This window comes from Channa argus, chromosome 10, assembly GCF_033026475.1.
Source record: "Channa argus isolate prfri chromosome 10, Channa argus male v1.0, whole genome shotgun sequence".
Classification (NCBI taxonomy): domain Eukaryota; kingdom Metazoa; phylum Chordata; class Actinopteri; order Anabantiformes; family Channidae; genus Channa; species Channa argus.
Genome location: NC_090206.1, coordinates 12472151 through 12495501, shown reverse-complemented (window position 1 = coordinate 12495501; position 23351 = coordinate 12472151). Strand labels below are relative to the sequence as shown.

At 38.3% G+C, this 23351-nt stretch overlaps 2 protein-coding genes across 6 annotated transcripts; one reads left to right on the top strand and one right to left on the bottom strand.

Moving 5' to 3' along the window:
* Positions 1-1176: 1176 nt before the first annotated feature.
* Positions 1177-3122, bottom strand: adra2db (adrenergic, alpha-2D-, receptor b). Its single transcript, XM_067519551.1, has one exon. The coding sequence runs from the start codon at positions 2693-2695 to the stop codon at positions 1457-1459; it is 1239 nt and encodes a 412-aa protein (XP_067375652.1). The 5' UTR covers positions 2696-3122; the 3' UTR covers positions 1177-1456.
* Positions 3123-13624: 10502 nt separating this feature from the next.
* Positions 13625-23316, top strand: simc1 (SUMO interacting motifs containing 1). Of its 5 annotated transcripts, none has more exons than XM_067517957.1 (11): positions 13625-13864; positions 14007-14163; positions 15514-16893; positions 17003-17250; positions 17594-17675; positions 18099-18259; positions 18782-18871; positions 19997-20128; positions 21678-21834; positions 22136-22220; positions 22975-23316. In XM_067517957.1, exons 2-11 carry the CDS (start codon positions 14020-14022, stop codon positions 23184-23186), a joined length of 2691 nt encoding a protein of 896 aa, XP_067374058.1. In that variant the 5' UTR covers positions 13625-13864; positions 14007-14019; the 3' UTR covers positions 23187-23316. The 5 variants fall into 5 exon arrangements, with proteins under 5 accessions (XP_067374058.1, XP_067374059.1, XP_067374056.1 ...); XM_067517958.1 differs by having other exon boundaries at positions 13942-14163; positions 17594-17663; XM_067517955.1 differs by having other exon boundaries at positions 13942-14163.
* Positions 23317-23351: the final 35 nt, after the last annotated feature.

Here is a 23351-nt window from a genome sequence, read left to right as displayed (position 1 = left end):
GAGATTTCTTCTCACTGACCAAAATTTTCCCAGAGAAGCACAGGTCCTCTCATGCAAGCTTTCCCATACGATATCTCCCAGATGCATCATGGTCTCACCACATTCTGTATGGAAAACAGTCCTCAAATATCAAATGAACCCTTGAATTTAACCACGTTTTCTTTTTATGTATGTTACTTGTAGCAATGTAGTCAAAGTAAATAACTTGCAATTTTTATTCCTTATAGCATGATGAAATCTTCATGCCAAGAATCATTTCTAACTAGTGTCAGAGAATCCATAAAATCATATTTCTTTTTTTTTTCTTTTGTGTGTGCTAATACAGTTTTACAAGGCAAAGGATTACAGCCTTGAGGCAGGGCTTGTAGATATTAAAATATCTTATTGAACCAAGGAGATTTGATGTTGGATGGAAGTTCAGCACTAACTGCAATAACTGTCCACAGATGCTATTTTTAAAATCGAAGGGTTCTTTTTAATTCACAGAGCTTCTAGCATGATCAAGATTGTCACACTCAGTCACATCTCCTTGAGTTTCTTTTTATTATCATGCCAGAAACTTCTAAACTGTTCCTTGAAGCACAAGGAAAAATGCTTTTTTGGGACAATATAACCCAGATTTCTGTCTTATGACCTACTGAAATCTGGTTGCAGTACTGTTAAATCTCTCCTGGTTATTTTTACTTAAAAAATCCTGAGCTATTGAAGTAAAACACACGGGTCTAAACTTGATCATTTGCTCCGGTGTGAGGTGCTGTGATGGTGTGGTGTGGGTGTGAGATTAGGCACATGCTTAAGTTTAAGGGGTTCACTGATATGAAATAGCTGACAGCTTTGCTCTTTAACTGCAGCAAGATATGAAAATATCTAAACCGCCTGTGGTATATTTTACAAAGGATTTTAATTCCTTTCCCCCCAGAGGCAACACTCTGGTCTGCTTACCCCCATGCCCATATCTTATAGATGGTAGAGATAAGTATTCTATTCATCTCGACACAAAACACTCAATGTGAACTAGTGCTAGCACCAGTACAGCACTGAAAACCATCTACGACATAAATTTCAGCCTCTCCTGCTGGCTGAAAAAGGGGGATCTCTTATTCAGAGGTGCAGGTTTGCAAGACTTGTTATACACTGACCTATAAATTAAGCATTTGCACATCTCAAGTGGAATAAATATATTCAGGGATTAAATAATAAACATGTGCGATGCTAACGTCAGATTTTTGCAGTGACAGACTAATATGTTCGTATTTGTTTTGCTCCACTTTAGATTTTATTTATAGATATTCAAATGCATACACAACACTGGACTTTTTCAATATTATAATAGTTACAGTAAAATTATTTGGGGAAAGGAAACAGTCAGCCAAGAAGAGCGATTTTTAAGTTCATACTATTTTCCTGGCGCTGGTGAGTAAGAAGAACCAAAACAAAATTTGTCACCGAAACCCCCTCAGTGCTTAGAGGTTCTGCATATGATTTTCTTGAAGGCTTTTCTGAAGTCCTTGTTAAAAATAGTGTATATTATGGGGTTCAAAGAACTGTTGCAGTAGCCAATCCAAAAGAAAAGATCGAAAAGTGCACTAGGGATGTAGCAGCTGTCTCTACAGATAGCGTGTAAACTGTATGTAAAGAAAAAGGGGAACCAGCAAAGCACAAACAACCCTATCACTACCGCCAGGACGAAGGTGAAACGTTTCTCCCTCATCTGGGCCACTTTTGTCTTTGTCATTTGTTGTCGCCCGACTGAGTTACTCTGCTCCGGGTAGAGCTGTGACGTCCGGGATGAAGCCCAGGAGACACGGCATTTCTGCGGTGGACAGCCGTCCGCTCCCTCCACCTTCCTCCGCTTGCTGAAGCGATTATTGCGATGTTTGGTATCCAACTGGCAGCAGCTCTCCTCCAGGTCGATGTCATCCAGTTCCCCTTGCCTGTGCTGCTGGACGCCTGAGCTTTGGCTACTAAGGCTTTCCAGCTCGAATCGGTCCTTCCCGAAACTGGTCTCTAACTCAGACGGCTGCCTCTCCAGGCCGTTCTTGGCCACGAACACGGTGGAGGAGCGCTGCTTGGCCACTTTATAGATCCTACAGTAAACCAGAATCATGATGAGACCCGGAGCGAAGAAAGACACGGTGCAGGATGAGAGGATGTACCAGGTCTCATCGTTCAACAGACATTCCCGCTCCTTGTGTTTGGTCATAATAAGTGGTGGGAAAGAGATGATAGCAGATATTATCCACACTACAGCAATCATGGTCCTGATGAGCTTAGGGGTCCGCTTCAAGTTGTAGCTGACTGGCTTTGTGATTGACCAGTAGCGGTCCAGGCTGATGGCGCACAGGTGCACGATGGATGATGTGCAGAACAACACATCTAGAGCCAGATAGTAGGCGCACCAAATACTTCCAAAGTACCAGTAGCCCATGACCTCGTTGGCAAGGGAGAAGGGGATAACTAGTGTGGCCACCAGAATGTCCGCTGATGCCAGTGACACCAAGAAAAGGTTCTGAGGTGCACGGAGAGCGCGGCTGGTCAACACCGCAACAATCACCAACACATTACCGACAATGGTGACTAAAATGATCACAGTGACCAACAGAATGATGAGCGCAGCGCTTGTCTCCGTGTGTGGCAAAGAAAACGATGCGCCCGTGGTGTTTTCCAACGAGAAGTTTGCCTGAGTTAAATTCATTCTTGCACCAGCTTGTCCTTCCTTTCCATGTTTGTTGTTTTGAACCCTTTGCTTTTCACAAACAGCTGAGGTTTGGTGCGCTGAGCAGCCAAAGGCACTGGGAAACGTTGCGCGTAACGCACCAGCTCAGTACAGAGTGCAACCCACATGAGATGCAGTGCCTGCACAAAGGTACCTCGTCACATAGCAAACCCTTCCTTTAAAGTCCTCCAAATAGATCCGACACGCACACCCAATTCCGAATATTTTATGAATGTGAGAACAACAAAGTTCACCATCCAGGGCAATTAAAGTAAGTCCTCTGATTGCGCATCACCGTGCGCACTGCTGCTCCTGTGCCTTGATGAACAGTATTGCTCACTGGAGGCATGGACTGAGATGCACACCGCTGGTAGTGATGAATGCCCACACGGGAACGAGGTGACATCACTCCGAGGACCAGCCCATCTCTAAAATTAAAGGAGAGAGAGTGCATGAGCCAGCGGGAGTTTTCTCTGTGTTCGTTCTGTTTTTTATGTCTGTGGTCGCTGTGTCTTCAAAGGTTAGGTCAATTAAGAAGAGTATGTATAAGCCTTTGAAGTATGCCTAGTCAGTTGTCAGGAAAACCATTTTGTTACATCTATTGATACCACAAGTGGGCTATAGTGGAACGTTGAGCGTGAAATTTGTTCTGTGGAATTATTTTTTAGAAACGTTTTCAATTGGAACGTGGAACTTATTAAACGTTTAGTGTTTGTCATAAGACGATCTCTCGAGTAGATACTGTTTGGACCAACGGACACGAGTAAGCCTGCCTATACAGAGAGAGAGCCTTCTTTGTTTAGATCTCCGGATTCTTAAGGGAAACCCTCGGTTCTCATATCACATGCACACCATCAGAGCTCCACTAAAGAAAATACACATCCAGTCTACTAGAGTTGTTTTCCTTTGGTATTAATTTAAAATTATAATTTTCTTGTTTGTTTTTTAGCACTGGCAGAACTGACAGGGACCTTTATGGCCAATAAAAGTCACTGAAAGTGGAGGTAAAACAGCACAGCAGGTAATTTCTTTTAACTTTATTAGCCGTTTAAAAAGACTTTAAAGCACCAGTGATTGACTGAACTGCACTTGGGTTTGAAAGGTACACTTTTCCGATGGAGGCCTGGACGTGATTGTGGATGCGATCTTACTCGTACCAACAATGAGGTCACTCCGGAGATCGTTGTATGACGAACATTGAACATTTATTGTATTCGTTTCTCAACTTTGCCCATAACGGACTAATTGTACATACAAGTTTACGAACAGTAATCAGTTTCATCAAACACGTTTCTCAAAGTATGGCCGAATCCACAGAACCCGATAAGAAACTGTCTGCCTCCACAGCTGCACACTGAACCTTTCACTTCTACCTTGTTGCGGTCCACACCACCTTGTAGTCAGTTCCTGTACTCCAGTTACCGTCTCTCCTGTAGCCCACCTCTGCTCTTTTTCAGAACTTATCTGCACTCTCTTGTAATAAAACTATTGTTATGCATTATTTCCTTGACAACTGGACAACAAACTTAAAAGGCAAACTATAAAGGCAAACGTCCTAGCCAAATGATGTCACTAATGACATCATCAGTACACCTATACGTATACCTCTTAATCCAGTTAACCTTACAATACACAATATAAACCAAGAACAGAGGAAACCCTAGTTGGCGGAACCAATGTTTGCTTGCCGGCACAGATGAGGGGTGACCACAGGTCCTGTTGCTGAGATGCTTGAAGCTGGACGTTTAGTTATATATTTATGCAGCGGTGTGAGGCAGCCAGTCATATGGATGTAGGATATTTAACAGTCAGGAGTGGTACAAAAAAAGATGAGCACACATGGCTGGTCAGAGGTAACTATGAAATATAAATGCTGGAGCAGACTGAAGTTCTCACTAACAGACACGCTTGACTAATTTGGGATTTTCAAAAAATATATATTTATAAAGTAAATAGCATCTGCTGCAATCCTGTCAGTGTGGGATTTGCAAAATGGCTAAAAGGATGCCAACATGTTGGTGTATGTGTGTGCATTTGTGTTCATCCTTGAGAGTGAGCTATGTGGACACTCAGTTACAAGATCCTCTCATTGCTACAGTGAGGTGACACACAAAAGGAGTTACTCAATTTGGAGGAGGAAGAGGAGGAGGATTCTGGCTGTCTGTCTTTTTTTGCCTCTCTTTCCTGGTCCTTTCTCTCATTCTGTTTTATCCCACTCCCCATGGTGAACATTTAAAAAACAGTCAACATCATCTAAAAGGTGACTGTCACAATGTATCAGTGATGTGTAGACATCCTCTTAACGGTAAACCAGCTGCATTACAAGCCAGAAAAAAAAAACCCTGACATCAGTAATCAGCATTCACCAACACAAACGCACTGTTTATAATGTATCACAGCATAAAGCAGATTCAAGAAACGACATGAAATTAAACCAACTGAAAAGATGCACTTACACCCATTTCTTCTTTATTTTTGCTATTCACCTGACAGCTTTTCTAGGCATTAAAGGCCCATTAGCACATTTATAGGTTTGTTTCAAATCAAAGAAGCCAAAAACCAAAAAGGCTAAGCAGCTGTTTAAGTTAGGATTATTCTTCACTGTCCAGCTTTGTGCGCCTATAACTTTAATCACAGCCAAAACAGAAATTATGCAGCACTTCAGATTTGATTCTGCTTGCAGGTGTTGTTCTTTCAACTCACTGTTAAATCCATACACAGTCTATTCAATATGCTTTGTATTTAAAGAAAAAGAGAAACTATATATATATATATATATATATATATATATATATATATATATATATATATATATATATATATATATATATATATATATATATATTATAGATTATTTTGATATCTCAGGACAACATAATATGAAAAGTAATTGCACTTGTTCTATTCAGTGCTCCACACTTTCAGTTCACGGTAATACAGCAATACCCAGCATCCGGTCACTTTGAATCCAGTGTCCTGTTATGACGCAGTCATCACACGTGATGATGTTTGACAAGTTTGTGACAAAAATAACCCCAATGGCCATATAGAAGCCAATTTCATTTATTAACACATTTGGAATTATTAGTAGCTTTCCGAAGCTGCGTAATCTGAAGTTGTAAAAAATGAGTTTAATTGTGTCAGCTTATTAATATTTAGGTTATGCGCTGCAATTTGACAATTTCTGTTACTGCCAGAAGGTAACATTTTAGTGAGAATAACTGCTCCTAGCAATTGTTCATTAGCTTAAAAGTCATTATTAACACAGTCACTGAACACCATTTTACTGCCAAGTAACTATCCTTATTATAAGCTTACACTTTTTCTGACTTTCTTAGCTGATGCCTTGTCAGTTGTGATTAACAACTGTGTAGAGGCATGGGAAAAATATTGTATGCTGACATATGATAATCCTGATAACACTTTTCACTGGCCATACATATATATAGAAAGAAACAATCCTCAGGTGGATAGCCATATACAGAAGTGTCTGGTGGCTGTGTTTCCCTTGCTGCCTCCATCCTGTAAGCTTCCTGTTTTCTTCTAAGGATGCAGTTTAGGCTGGATGTGAGCAGAATCCACTGCTGCGTTACGTAACATTCCAGGAAGAAATGGCTCGAGGTGGTGTGTGAAAATCTCAGGTAGCAGGTGATTTGTCGTAGTAAACATTTTCTTCAGAGAATTCTGCCTGCATAGATTCAGCCATGACCTTGCTTGATCGCTTAAACACTGTATATGCATAACTATGTGTATGTGTGTGTGTTACACAGGATCCTTGGCTACTGTTGATGTGTGTATGTGTGTGAGATATCGTAAAAGAGAGTGGGAGAGGACTCAGTGTATGTGTGTCGCAGCCACACTATGATTCATATGTTCTTTATTCAGATATCTCACGTCTTTCCACATCTCCCACCTCCTTCCATTGTGGCCATTGCTGTCAGTAGGCTTGGCAGGTGGATAAATACATGACTGCTGACCTTTGTTGTATCCCAGACAACAAAGATTTCCCTCTGGTTTTTCCAGATTTGGACAGCCACACTGGAATGTGAGAGTATGACTGCGTTAATCCTTTAAGGTTTCACATGTCAGTAACCAGTAGACATAATCACTGAAATGTTGGGTTGGGCTTTTAATCAGAAAAGTTGTTGAGGCTCAAAGACCAATTAACATATCTTTAATTATATATAAATCACTTGATTTTTCCTAATCAGTTCAAACCATTTCAAGTTTCATAATTACTGCAGATAACTGAAATGTCTTTGTATATAAGGAATTAATCAGCTTCTTTCATCAGCTGCTTTTCCATGTGGAAATAAATGTAAAGGGCTTCATTTTTGATGAAGAGCCATAATGGCTCTGTACACATTCAGTAGGAGGTGCTTTTAAAATTCACTTCCAAGACCAAGCGAAGAGGCTTCCCCCAGAGACTCTTTAGTGAATTAGATCATCCATCTCATTTTAAAGGAAAGAACACATTTGTGGCTGGTTAAAATGGGCTCGTGTTCAGAGTGTTTTATTTGGTTAAATGCCTTGTCGAGTGCTGGCTACATTTTAAAATGAAGAAAAATGGATAAGAAATAAACGGCAACAAGTCAGTATAAAGGCCATTTCTTTAACTGCGGGGTCGGTTCCCTTTGTTGTTTAATCCTTTACACACAAAACTTTAAAATCCACTTAATGGCCTTATTTTGGAACCAGTGAAGAAGTGGAGCCATGACTTAGATCCCACTGTAATTTTGTCATTGTAATAAACTATTTAGCATGGGTTATAACAGACTAAGGAAAGAACCTGGGTCATTAATGCTCAGCTAAGGTGTATTTGCACTAAGATTTCAAGATAGTATCATGAGAAAACATGGTGAAATTTGTTACTGCTATGCCGTTATTACAGAACAGTAATACAAAATATCAACCAAGAAATGATCGTGTCTTGTTATGAATTAACTGAACTGGCATTGCATGCTAGTGATAATTACACATTATTGGCTCAAAAAATATTGTTCGGTAATATATGTCGTTCTGAAAAAGGCAAAATTAGTACATTACTATGTTTTTAATGCAATGTTCTTCCTACTTTTCTTAAGTAAAGTTTCCTGTTGCTGTACAGTATTTTTTTTACAGTAATGATACTTTTGTTAAAGTTGATTTAAGTACTTTCCTCACAACTGCTTGTGTCCTTTTCCTTTCCCGTCACTTTGTGCGGTTTTTGTTTCATGCTAAGTTCACAGGTAACAGATCTTTGCTTTTTCAAACAAAAATAATTATTATATTTTCCAGATTTTACAACTTTGAACATTTGTTGGCAGTTTACAGTACATAAGTGAAATTTTAAATTCAATATTGTTTTCTTTTAAAAGGTACCTTCATTGTAACCCCCAACACAATTTTAGCACTAATTAACAAGTATATTTCTAAACAAAAGAAATTTAATTCATGTTGAATGCATATTCAAATATATATAATTTTTTTTTCTTCCTTTTTAAATCGAGACAAGTTAAACTTATCAATGCCTGAACATGTGAGATTTCTGCAGAAGCTTACATTTTGAAGCACATATGAAACATATCTGTAAAAGCTTCAAGTGTTGTTTGAAATACATGGTCCTGAATCTGTGCCTCGGTTAGACTGATGCCTAGACAAATACATTTCTTGGTTAGATTTAGCGCTTCTGCAGACTCACTGGGCTGTTTGCATGGCTTGTGATTCTGATAAAGAGATGGTTGTCTAATCTCACCACGTTAGTTGAATTCATATTTGGCTATCATGCTCGTGTTGCCTGTCCCCAAGTGTCAGCCATGGAAATGAAGTAATTAAACTCGAAATTCTTGTTAGCTCTTAGCCTCCACAATTTTTCCTCTTTTTTGACCCTGGTGTGTACAATTCCTGGCTCTTGATAGTGCACTGTTAGTATTCAAGGTATCCCTCTGCATCCTGCCGCCAGGCCAAGTGCTCATTTGAGCATTAATTTTGAATTTGACTTTGGCCTCATTCCCAGCTAGTTTAGCATCCACTACTTTTTGACTACAGTATTTAGCTGTCCTGTTGAGGCATAATTGCCTTTAGGGTCACAGATTGCAGAATGAGTCATAGGGCTGTGGTACACCATCAGTCTCTTCTGTCTTTGGACCTGGCATGCTCTGCCTGCCAAATCAACCTTGTTAGGGATAATGTGCTGCTGCACAGCCACAAGGGAAAAAAGCAGGTGACTGGCAGGCTCCTGAATTTGATAGTGTGATGTGAAAAGGGAGGTTTGGCAGGAATTCTCAGACAGTGTCCTTCCGTTATCCATCCCTGTCTAACTTTTTCAGATCTCTTTCTATTGCCGTCTCTTTCAAGTTCTTTTGGAAACAGTTGGTTCTGTAAGCTTTTTTTTCACTTCACCTTTCTATCTTCCTCTGCTTGCCACTCTCTCACTCTCCCATTGTTACATCCTATTTCCACGAGACAGGACTCGCCTAGCCCTGACCATCTGGCAAGCCTTTCTGGGATGTTCAGCCCTCTCCCTTTCCGAGCTGTTCTAAACTCAGACAAAACTGAATTCATAGTATTTGGGCCAGGATTTGTCCTTTACCGGTAAGCACATATAAAATAAATCTCCAGAACAGCCTTCTTCCACCTACGGAACATTGCCAAAATTAGGAGCATCCTGTCTCAAAGTCATGCTAAAAAACTAGTCCATGCATTTGTTACTCCTAGATTTTATATCTAGCTACTGGTCCCACCGACCTGCCCAGTGTTTTGTTGTTGCTTCTTGTTGCTCTTTTCTTTTCTCTCTCCACTTTTCACTCAACGTCACCGGTCAAGGCAGATGAGCCTGGTTCTGCCGGAGGTTTTTTACATTAAAGGAATTTTTTCTTTCAACTGTTGCTTGTTCATGGGGGTATTTGCTGGGTTTTCTTTACATATCTGTATAGTCTTGACTTTATTACGTAAAGCGCCTTAAGATGACTTTGTTGTTAATTGGTGCTATATAAATAAAGTTGAGTTGAATTGAATTATTCTGTTGCTTGAGTGCTTATGTCCCTTTCTCTCTAATCACACAAGACCACAGAAAAGCAATGCTACATAAAAGCCCAGAACCTATGTGGATCCTGGAAGGCAAATGCGCGCAGTATGATTATTTTCAACTCATGCAGGTTTTTGCATCCTAAATATATTTGTGCTTTAGATGAAGAAATGACTGTATGACAGACAAATAAATAAGAATTTTCATCATATGGTTGTGCTGTTTTGTCAATAATCCTTCCTGATTGGCTGAAAGGTATCAATTGAAACAGAATAACAAAGTATGTCAAACAAAGTCCAGGTGAGGCTATTCCTTCTATCAGTGGGAGAATTTGTATGATTTTTGCTTGACTTGTATGTTTTGCAGCTTTCTAATTGATTGTTATTTTATAACAATTAATAAACCCAATCCTGAGCAGCGTGTGGTGAAGTGTAGCAGAGTGTGGTAGCAGAGCAGGGAGAGAGAGAGGGCTGGGTGAAGGGGAATGGCCTAACTTAGAGTATCATGGGAGCGCTAGCTAAATAGTCATATTCAGATATTTATTCTTACTTCTGAATATCAGTATACCACTCATGTATTATGACTTGTCTACCACACAGGCAAACTCTTTCCCGCATTATTGCTCACTTTGCTAAGTTGGTTATTATTTATAGCCTAGCTTTTTCTTGGTGCGAATACCAGATTTGCCAAGCAGTCTGTCTTTGGGTTTGACTGATGTTGATTGCATATTGCAAACAATTACAACTGTCTTTTTTCTAGACTCTGTGCTAAATGTGATAAGACAACAGATGTGACCCCTGACTTACTGCAGGGGAAAGTTTTGGCTCACTCAACTGTTGGTGACAAAGCCAACCTAGACTGTCTGATTTAGAACAGCAAGAGACAAACACAGTTGTCTCTATAGTTCACAGTGAGCTGTTTTACCCTGTCCTCCTCTCTGACAACTTTATCTGCTATCTGAGGCTACTTAACCAGTGCTTCTATTGCATTTCATCTTAATTTTCCACTTAGCCATGTTGTTGAATATTATTCTCTATGTGTTCTGGCAATACCTTCAGACTTTGAATTGTCACATTTTTAGCATTCTTCTGTAAAATAAAGTAAGCATACATCAGGCACAAACTGAATATATTTGCTGCCTCTATTCTATATGATGCCTGTAACTTTAAGATAAAAATGTTTTTTAAAACCTCTTGAAAATACATTTTATTGTGTAATGATGCTTTTATTGCAACATTTTATTGCAACATTACAATTATTTTGTTATCCCTATAATATGAGGAAGGCTGTTATATTCTGTATTTAAAACTGAGGAACGTGCTGTGGCAGCCATCTGATGAAGACAGCCTGTGGTCCCAACATACAGTATGTGCATTGCACTCAACAAACTGAAGGCGAGCTGCAGTAAGAGGTAATGTAAGAGATAATACAGGAAACAAAAAATAACCCTAAGTATCAGCTTGTAAAAATCCCTCTAAAATGTTGTATGAGACCATTCGAAACATTTCGAGCAGTAGTTCAACAATTTGGGGAAATTGCTTCTTTGCTTTCTGCTGAAAGGTAAATGAAAAGATACACATTCATATCAATTACAAAACACTTAGCCTAGCTTAGACACACTGTTTGCATTGTTTGTTTAATCCATGCAAAAGCCACAAATTGGAGACAAAGATTGTCAATGCACTACACTGCACAAACTCTCACTTTTACATTTGGTTTTTATTTACCAAAGGTGGCTGTACATTTATTGGGCATATGATTTGTAATACTTACACAGGTAGAATAAAAAACAGCAGGCAGTATCACAATGTTAAGATGGTCAAACTCTTATTATGCCGTGTTATAAAAGAAAGACTTGTATAGGTTTCTATTTTCAATCCAATGCTATTCACAGATCTCCTAAAATGTTTCTATCTAAAGCCAGAAGGCCTCATATTCGACGTCACTTGTTTCCAAATCAAGTTGCTTTTGTTCACTTTTGAAAGCAGGAAACAGCATGCTCTATTTCTGATAAAGTATTTCACCCCTAATCTGTGTCCATGTATGGCCAGGAGAGTATTTGGAAGTTTGTCTGGGTTTTTAAACATCGCCATAGTTCTCCCTTTCTGTCTAATTGAAGTTGCACTTCCTTTTTTAGCTGAATTTGGTTTGAAACTCATGGCAATATTTGTCTTCACTGAATTAATGAACTGAATCCAGCAGCATAAACAATAATGATTTGTTTTCAACTACTCTCATATTACCTATATGATCATTAGCTACTTATAATTTATTTTTAAACTGAAGCAAAATGTCTGCCCTAGAAATGATAGCATAATGACACTCAGAGTACAAAAGATAAGGATCGTTTCCGAGGTAAAAAAGAAATGTGCGTTGACTTATAAGTAGCCTCTGCTACTTATACACGTAATAAATATATCTCTCCATAACCACCCTGATAAAGTATTCATCTAACTCAATAGGTGTCAGGAGGTTGTGTAGGTCTGATTAGAATGTCTCATCTTCTTTGAAACTCCTTACAGGGTGTAACAGCCGATGTTAATAACTCATTCACTTAAATGCAAATTAAGTATAAAAATGTACATTTCACAGAGAAACATGCATGCGTGTAACAAGCACTATGAGTGTGTTACCAGAAGTTTACTATGCCAAAAAAACTATATTTCTATTAAATAACTTGCAGTTTGCTATTAGGGTAATTATGAAAAACACACTGATCTGTGATTGCTACAAACTGTGATGTGTATATGGACATGTTTGTAAAATTTTGCAATCTTTTAAAAAAACGAGAGTGCACTCCAGTGGTGACAGCTGAGACTACACAAAAGTTACAAAAGTAATAGAGTTTTGGTTGGGAGGTTTGATTTTTTTTATTGTTTTTTTTTTTTTTTTTTTTTTTTTTTACATGGTTATGTTTACATTAGAGGTAACTAAACTTTTCTGGTAAACTAACCGATTTAAACTTAAAATTTAATTGTTGTTACTGAATTGTCGAAAAAACATTAATACTTCTAAACATTATTCTGAAAAGACTAAGTATAAGAAAATCTTTTTTTATGTTTAATCTGTAGCTATTATTGTACCTGATTGACTGTTGTACTTATCTAGTCATAGTAAAGCATGTGTTCTAATAAGATTAATGACATCTGAGAAACTGAAACAGCTATCAGCCATCAAAAAATCTATTGCATTAGTAACATTAGCTTTTCCTGTTGTGACATGTCAAAATGTCTTGTATAAAAGAGACCAAAACTGGAATTAGGCTACTAGTCTATAGCCTATCTTTGTTAATCTGATGGATTTTTTTGCTGAAAATATTTAATTTCAATATATTAGATGTATTATTAAATGATTGATAGCCAATATTGCTATGAAAATATGCTTGTTTATTTATATTTTCTGCATAGACTGTAGCCTATCCTTGCTGTTTCTCTTGAACAACCCATTATGCTTTATTAGAGGAAATTATCACATTAGCAAATCTGAGGACAGAAAATAACATATTGAACAGCATGTTTTTAATGGAAAAACTTTTGGCAAAAACTGAGAAGAAGAAACAGTTATTACCAGCCTACGGTTAGGGCACACATGACTCAACAATACACTACACAAAAGAGGCAAACCACATTAAAAAGACCGCAAAGTATAACTTCATAATAGATTTTTTGGTGAGTATATAGTCAAATTATTACCTCATTAAATATGTAAAAGAAACAGGCCTGATAAAAAAAAATTAATTTCCCCCTCCCAATCCACGCGATATTTATATGTAATAATGTATAGAATCTACCTATAATACATACACTGTCCGTGGACAACTGCAACTAATATGGCGACTTCACACTCCATAACACCAGGTGGAGATATTGGCAACTGTGCAGCCGCTATACTGCAGAAGAAAAATGACAAGGAAAAGTAGGAAGCATCAAATTTTGTGTGTGCTAGGTATATTAATGCAGCTATACAGCGGAACCAGCCAGTATATGGACGTCATGTCACCGGGTGAAAGTTATCGTTTTCGGGCGTTACGTTGGATTAGTCTGAAGCTTTCCTCGCGATGTTTCGTGCTCTATGAAGGTTAAAACAAACTCAGAATCACCGGCAGCATCAAGAGATCTTAAGGAAATGCCTCAAGTCCCAAGGTTGTCTCCCGTCACCTTGTGTTTTAAACTCAACTCTGTGGGGTTTTGCACATTAATGTTTGCTTTGCTTTCTTTAGGACTGTGGCGACTATCATGCGTCTGGTTTGATTGTGAATTTCTGTCTCGTGTGATGTTTAATCAGTGAGCGCTGAGAAATGGCCGATGTGATCAGTGTCAGCTCAGACGACTCTGATGTGGAAGTCGTCGGCTTCTACAACAAAGTTATGACCAAATCTGACCCGCTACCTCTCATTGACGTGCGGGTTGACGTCAACGTCGTGAACGCCAACGTCCCAGCGGTAAGCTAACGACCCCGCTCTGGTGTAACTGTAAATACGAGCTTTTGCAAATGACCCCAAGATGTCGCTGTAGCTACCAACCCGTGTAAAACCGCAAAAAACGGACTTAACTGGAAAGTAGCACAGGGACCGTGCGACTACCAGTGCTCTCTGCAGGCCTGTAAACCTAAAACAGTTTTACTTTATTTTGTTATTAAACTTGCCTCCTCACAGTTAAAGGCGTCAAATTTTCGAATTACATTTAGCTAAAGACTAACATTGAGCTGTTTGTGTAAGAAGTTTAGTTAACGTTAACTCAACATAGCTGTTAGCCTTAGCTTAGATCAGTGTCATAACTAATGAATAGACTGTTTATTCGTAAATGTCTATGCATTGAGCTACGTGCTGCTTAGTATAACGAAGTGGGGTTTTTGTGTGTGTGTGTGTGTTATTTTCTATTTTATCATTAGCCTAATACATCGTTGCCAACCAAAAGCAGACACGTGACAGAAACTGTAATATTTACATTCCAGCTCAGTGAGGAGTGGCCGTCACGTGCTCTGACTGGCCGAGATGCACATGTGTAAATTGCTGACTGACGTCAGTGTCAGGGGTTGAATGGGGGCTCCTAGAGTTTGTTACTTGGCTTGCAGAACAACAGTTGTGGTCACAACATTGGTAAAGTTAACTTTGGAAGTTTTATCAAACTGCAAAATTATCCATTGCAATATTGTACATAAGTACACCCTGTATTTATGTACAGTTAGCTACTATACCTTCTCAGACATTCGACATAAGGTCACGTTGTCCTGCTCTAATGGCAAAATTGTGTGTTTTAAACCCTAAATATACATCAGGAGTACTATCATAAAAACATCCTACTTTCTACAAGATGGTTCGTCTCAATGGGCTTATTCTGTCAAATAATAGACTGCCTACGTATTGGTCAAGGCAAAAAAACATAAGTACAAAGACATTAATTTTTTTTAAATGGCTGCATTTAAAAGTACCATAAAGGTAACTGAACATCTCACATTTATTAACAGGTCAGACTTTGGTTGTGCTGGGCAGCTTTCCGGTCTAAGTGTATTACATGAATGTGATCATGGTGTTACTGCAATCAAACTACCCTTAATAAATAAAGGTCTTTGTAGTTTAAAAAGATGATACTGAAACTGGCATTTTTTTTCCAGATGGACAGAATAATTATTTTTCCTTGAATGGGTGAGGAGAAATAACTTTATGATGACGTTTTTAGTTTCCCATGTTCTTGCTTTCTCAAAAAAAGAGTATTAGAATATAGCCTGTTAATTTTGTAAGCAACCACAGCATTTATTATCATATTTGTATGATTATTTTCTTCTTTTCTAGCGTTATATTGACCTCACAGATCCTAGATGGACACTTCCAGCACTGAAGATACGCAAAAGACAAAGTTCCACTGCTTTGGAAGTGATAGACTTGACTGAGATTGATTTAGCAAATGAAAGCAATCAGGAGATGGAGACTTTGCCACCTGATGACTGTGAAATAAAAAAAGAAAGCTTAAGTAAAAATCTAACATCAAACAAACAAGATTTTGATCTACAGAAAAGCTTTTCAGGAGATGCAACTATTTCTGCTGCTCAGCAGGACTGTGGTAAGCAGAGCAATAATGCACACACCAGTTGTCACACACCCACTGTAAAACTAAGACGGCTACCTTTTCTTGAAACTCATTATAAGAAGCTGGAAACATCAACGTGTTCTGTCTATTTAACCAAAGACTGTGAGAAAATGTCCCTGTGCTTTCGACAGCTGGACAATAACAGTGAAGCACAGGAATGCATTAGTAATCTAAGGTTGACTCCTTCAAGTGGTCCTCACATGGAGCAATTACAGGATGAGTCTCCTCACATGGAGCAATTACAGGATGAGTCTCCTCACAAGGAGCAATTACAGGATGAGTCTCCTCACATGGAGCAATTACAGGATGAGTCTCCTCACATGGAGCAATTGCAGGATGAGTCTTTTCACAAGGTGAATAAACCACCAACCAGAGAAGAACAACAAAAGAACAATAATGTAGTTGCAAATGCACAGCTACATGATAATATTTCCTCAGCACCTACAGAGCCAACCCAAACTGAAACTCTCAGCCCTAAACCAGAAGGCTCTATCCCAACATTAAATGAACACAGGACTTGTGAAGGTAAGACAGATGACTTTTGTTCATCTGTGTTCCCCCCCCCTCCTACATCACCTTCATCCCAAGATAAAGGACAGGGTTCCATACAAAGAGAAAAGCTCAGCTCAAATCTGGAACAACTGGGGTTAGACAAAGCAAAATTAAGACGAAGTCCCTCTGAGTATTCATCTCCCAGCTCTTCTACCATTGGACCTAACTCCTGTATGCCAGATATTCTATCTCTTAATCATAACAGCCAAGTCAACGCAACATCTGAAATGCAGTTGGAGGGGGTAAAGGCTGACGGAGCCTCAAAAAACTCTTCTTGTGACAACAGCACCCCTACTGAGCTTCCTTTGTCCGTGTCCAGAACAGAGAACATAGATGAAGAATCTGGGGGATATAGAGGGGATCTTGGAATTGACAGTCCAGTGTCTTTCCCTTGGCCAGAGGAGAGTGATGGAGAAGATGTAAATGAAGACAGCAGATTTGATATAAACTTTAGGGCAGCAAGTACAGAAGACAGGCATTTTGTGTGCCCAGTTACACTCAGAAAAATGATGTCTGGTCCACCTCAAGCCTTGGTCAGAGACATTTCTATCAATTTTTATATTCATATTTTTCACCTGTTCTTATGAAGTCATTGCATGTGATTATATGCAGGGCTGAATATGCAGCATGTCTTTGTTTCAGATTGGGACAGAAGATGAGGGCTTTGGAGTTCCAGAGGTGCTGTGTCGACAGAGTTTGAGTCTGGTTTACAGTACCATCGACGAGAACTACACAGAGGGCACCTTGCAGCTTTTGTCCGACCTACTACAGCCTGGTTACTATCCCCCCAAAGATATCATTACCCATTTACTCCACGGTATTCTGCTTGACCCACAGTGTCCCCATCACCTTTGTGTCCAGGCCTTTAATCTACTGATGAGGACACAAAGGTGAGAGAAAAATAGAAAATGTGAAGGTGTTTCTCGCCATGTTAATAATTTTTAATCTGTTCAGCTAAAAAGTTGTGTAATCTAAATTAATGGAGATGGTGAAAAGGTAAGGCAGCACTTTTCTACTGACTTACTGTGGTGATGCTTTTCAAGTCAGGGATCCTCAAAACATGACGCCAAGAAACTATTCAACACTGTGTGGCATCAACTTTGTATTCTCTGTAACAGTAAGAGTTAATCGTAAAGTATTATAGGTAGCACTTTCCTTTGAAATTAGTCTGTTCTTCACAGTATACCTTCTCCATCTTTGAATTCAGAGTTTAAAGCTGCTTTCTGTTTGCAGACACCACATGGCTGATAAAACCACAGTTGCATGGCACTGGGAGTTGTTGTCTTCGGTCATGGCCAATCAGGTACTACTGAAGGTAGAAAAGCATCCAAAAAAACAGTCATTTTGGTACTTTATTAGGTACACCAACCTAAAACTAATGCAAACTAGATCTTCCAAAATGATGGTACAGTTGAATCCACACCTTTCTAAAGCTGTTTGAACAAAAGCTGAATTGTCTCTTACTTTGAGAAGTGGATGTTGTATAGCAGGATTGTTATATTGTATTGACTGTACTAGTTTTAGCTAGGTGCACCTAATAAACCAACAACTAAAAAATAAGTCTAAAAGTCTAAAAAATAATCTCTTGAGGATGTAAGTAATTGAGGTAGTGTTGCATAATTATTGTCAATTGTGAACTTTATTTATGTCACAATCTCTGGAAACAAATTGTGGAAACAACTACAAATTTTAACTACAAAATAACCTAAATGCATATTATTGGCGACCATTTTCGTAGGACCAACCAAAAAAACTTCGAAGTGAAGTTGTGCGCATGCTCCTGGAATATATTGTCCAGACATTGGAGGATGACTTTCAGGCCAAACGTCCTATTTCTGCCCTGCAAAACTCCATTGCTAAAGCAACATTGTCATGTGATCAACAGTTCCATCAAGTCAGGTAAGTTAAGTAACCAAGAGGCTAGTTTGGACCAATGATTTTCAGTTTATTTGCACATTGCATACCTCAATAAACCAAAGGTAGCTTTGCTTCAAGGCAAATACCATTTTTAGTCCCAGTGTTGTGTTGCTGTTGAATTGTTCTCATTTATATTGGTGTAGTAGACAGAATGTTAGAAATATTTTAGAGAAGGTTTACTCAATACTTCCTACATATAGCTTTTTATTAATTACTCTACCTTTTATTTGGCTTTTTGCAACTGTGTAAAAAAATAAAATAACATAGTTTCCCCCATATGACTTCCCCAACTATAGCTTCACATTTTAAATACTCTCCCTGATCTCTAATGTTGTAGTAAACCTGTCATTTCCAGATTTGAGACACTTCCTAGTGCTATCCTTTGATGTTCCAAAATGAGATAACTTGAACAGATCCTGAAGTTAGTTAGTACAGATAGTAAGTTTTAAAAAATTATTTTGATTTTTACATTAAATTTGCACTGGATTTTGTGTTTGCTTCCAGGGACGTCATTAAGTGGCTTTTTGCATCCATTATGAAATCAACAGATTGTGGAGAGAGTAAAGAAACCAAAGAGAGAGATGAGCAGATCAGGTAAATTACAAAGAAACATTTATTTTTAAAAATAAACATAGTATTTTACCCTTGGATTTAAAGGACTAAGCTAAAACATGAACCCTTGTGGTCTTAAAAATGTCAGGGAGGACAAGGGTCAGGATTTTCCTGTGCAGAGGTGCTAGAATTATACAAACTCAATCAAGTAAAACTCAAGGTATTGGGCTAAAAAGTTCTCCATTACTAGGACCACTTTGATTCTTTCACTCAAGTACACATTGTTTATATTTTACTTAGAGTAGAGAAGTAAATCAGTACTCCACTAAGAAAACTGTTTATTTCAAAAGATACAGATTGTGATATTTATGGTAAAATGTACTGTAATTAATAAAGAAATGATCAAAGATCACTGTTTGTAAAGGTTGAGCTGATCTTAACTACTTTGTTTCAATACATAAATATACATCTGCATTTGTTAATGTTATATATAATAATATATAATATTTTATATTTAAAACACCAGGTGACATGTTGTATTGATTAAATCAGTTTCCTTGGGTCTTAAGTAGACTTGTGTGACATATCTGTAAAAAATCCACAAGTATCATTCATCACAGTCTCCTTTAACCAGTCTCTATCAGCCTCCCTTAGAATGAGCAGTTTTGGTGCTTTAAATGCTAATGAGTCCATGATAACCAAACCCCATCTTCTGCGTTCCACACTACCATGTTAACAGTATGTTTCTGAATGATTAGTTATTAAGTTTGTCATTTTAACATTTATTTTGAATTTTGTTCATAGTCATAATCAGTCACTGTGCTTTGTGATTGTCTGTGACATTAACACAGTTAACAAGGGTAAAGCATGTTCTGAGACCTTGGAACCGAGTAAACCTAACATAAAGAACATAAACACCCAGGGTGGTGGGATTCATACTACCTAGGAGGCAGAGTGAAAATCTTGGAAAAGTAACAGTAAAACCTCTGAACACAATATTCAAAGCTGACACATACCTATTTTTTTTTAAGCAATTAGTCCTGCAATTAGTCCTTTGCAAATTCGGCCTTGCTTAGTATGATTACCCAACAAATCGAAGGGCATAGTGGCCTCTAATGTACCCATTCTTACTACATTTAAGTTCATAAATATTTTTCTTTCCTGTAGAATGGTGTGCATATTTCAGAGAATGCTATCTCACGCCCTGGAGGTGGACCGTTCTCCAGCCCTCAGCTCTGCCAAGCTGTCCCAAGAGCTTTTCCATATGCTCATCAGCAATATGCCTTTGCGAGCACACAGGTGAGGAGTAGAGATAAAGCAAGTTGCATAGGTTTTTTAACTACCACTACAGCAGAGTTGAAGATTGATATGCTTATTTTTTCCCTTGGAAGCCTGTGAAATTATTATAGGATCACACAACAAACAAAAAATAACAATTCATTTGAACAAGTATTAATGGTATATTCAAATGACAACACTAGTGTTTTCCTCAATCCATGCTGCTTGAGGAAGCCTTGCACATGATGCAGATTGCCCAGTCTCCTGTGGCCAAAGCATCCACTGATCCTCATGTTTCCACCTCAGTGCTTCACTTATGGTGTAGACGGTGCATCTATCATCTTTTCATGACCTCAGCTTTTGATACATTGTTTACTTGGATCTAAATACCTCAAACATCTTGTGACTCATCAGTCGACAAGACTTTGCTTTCTTTGGCCCAGTACAGCCTTTTCTTTCTGATATGACAACTTTAGAGTTTCTTTTTTCTTGGCAACTCTGCCCATTCGGCCAGTTGACCTGAGTCCCCTATGTGTCCACACAGTGTTGTCTGTGCACACAAAGGTTTGCCACTTGTTTTATTCAATGACATCGCCAATTCCGGGGCCGTGAGCCATCTTTTTCTCAAGGAGGACACTCTTAAGTACTTGGCTTCTTGGGCAGCTGTGCACTTAGGCCTTTTACTTCATCTTCTGTCCTGATTGGATACAGTTGCAGCATGTCACTGGAGACTGTATATTATAAAACTTTTAAAGAAAGCTATAATTTCTTGGCCATATTTCATAGTGAAAAATCTTCCTTTCTCAAGAAAAGCATGGACTGACAAGTTTCTAATGAAAGCTGTTTTTGGTTTGGCATTTTTGTTTTAATTTTCACTGAAACTCTCCCTATAGAGGAGGAGTCAAATCTTAATTTAACACATGGAGGGCATGGACAACTAGTTCAGGAGCATCCACACTTCAATTTCTAGAAGAACTGATCTGTAGAATGCTACAGATTTGTTAGACAGTTATTGGCAAAATAAAGTTTAACATGCAGCTATGATTTGACTATTACTCTGTGCTCAAATATGCTTAAGAATGAATTGCTTTTCTTTTTTGAATTTGTGATGCTTTTACAAACATTTGATTACATAAAACCAACAAAAGATAATGGAAATACAACAGCATTTTTTTTAACCTATCTGTGTTTCTTTTTTTCAAACACGAACAGTTGCTATTATGTCTAGAGACACATTTAATTTAAGGCATGGAGCCACTGCTCAGCCTACAGACTAGTAACAGGAGCTCTTATTAGCCAGCTGAAGAGAAATCAGTTTGTTGTTGTAGTTGTTGTAGTAAACTCTGAAATTAATGGCTTGCAAGCTACTCATCATTTCATTCACATCACTTTTATTACATTGTTCAAATGTAAATTTATGTCTTCATATATTGTTTAAATATACAGAAATATGCATATTAAGTATCTCATAAATAAATACTAAACATTGTAATTATTCCAAAAGCACAATCTGCCTTTTTTCCCATTTTTTTTTTCTGCTGTCTTTGAATAATCTATTTCTGACACCCAGGATGTTGTTGCTGGAGAGCATGCAGAGCAAGCTGCTGAGATGTAAGCTGTTGGAACATCTGTTGGACTATACATGCCCACTTAAAATCCCTTTGCCAATGTCGCTCAGTCTGCTTCTTCACTTTCTAAAAAACTGCACTCTGGCACCAGACCCTATGGTGAATATCACACTTTTCACATCTTGTTTTTTATATTTATTTTCCTGGCGAATCTTTGTCCGCCACAAATGCAGTAGTATTTATGTACCTGATTTATAATGTACAGATACAATTATCAGAAAAAGATGTGTCCGATGTCAATTTAATTTTATAGAATGTGTCCTTTTTTAATTTTTCAACCAAGAATTAGGGACACCTTCATGAGGAGACACTTTTCCATATATTTTTTTAATCTAAATATTTCACAGTTAGCCACAGCAAGGCATGTTTATTGCAGCTGATCCTCGACTTTACTGTTCAGGATGGCAGTGAAAGGTGGCAGAAGTGGGAGGAGTTGATCCATCTCCTTTGGATGTTACTGCTAAGCTACAACAAAGCAATGAAAGGTGAGACTTTAGTAAACTTTGTATGATGGTGTGCATGTCCCCAAAAATACACTTACACTGCTCAACAGTATTTGCAGCTATGTATAGAAAAGCAATTGTCCATGAATCCCAGGGTTATTGGTTTGATCCGCAGCTCTTCCAGTCACATGTTGAAGTGTCCTTGAGCAAGACACTGAACCCCAACTTAGTTGCTCCCGGTGAGTGTTAGCCAGCTGCGTAGCAGCTCCCCAATTGGTGAGTGTGTGTGATTGTTAGTGGCAATGGATAAATGAGAACCCGTGTCGAGTGCTTTGGGTACGAATATGTAGAAAACACAAGTTTGTTTACCATTACTCCTTGGTATTCAGCAATTTTTAAAGTAATTTTTAAATCTAATATGATAGGATATCTAATCAGAATTAAAACCAACATCTTTACCAGTTGGATAAAGCTGCTGAGAAATAGACTGTGAGAAACCTTAGATTTCAGTGAATTTGCACTATATACTGTGATACCATATGGTATTTTACAAGAGTTGTTTTATGTGGTTTTATCCTACGACATAAGGGGGGGAAAAGTCAAGCTACGGTTCTTACTTAGCTTACAAGGCTCCAAATCATCTGGTCAAATATATTTTTCTTCATTTTCTTATCATTCTTTTTTCTTCGCAAGTAACCTGTGTGGACTCATTTTTCCTAATTCATAGCTGCTCAGATTATTTATGACTTTCTCAAGGCCATATTGTTTACCACTACATTATTTTGTCTGTCCACAGGCTATCTTTGCAGCTCAGTGACTGAACAAAGTGGCAGAGTTGGTATGTTTGTCTATAGGCCCGATGATAAAGTATCCAAGCCTGCCATTTGTGAAGCTGTGGAGGCCTTCCTCTCCAGATCCAAGGCTGATCTCGGCCAAGCTTTACCTCTCCATGTGGAAGAGTCCCTGACCTACCTACAAGATTACCTGCTAGATGTTTGTCAGTGTTAAATTTCAAACGGAAAACTTGTGGTTATGTTCTTAGATGAACGATAAAACATTTATATTTTTGTATTGTTAACCTGATCCCTTTTTGTAATTTAAATAAAGGCCGTGCCTTGTTGGGTGTAATGATTTTAAATATATCAACATGTGGTTTATCTTATTTAAATTGTC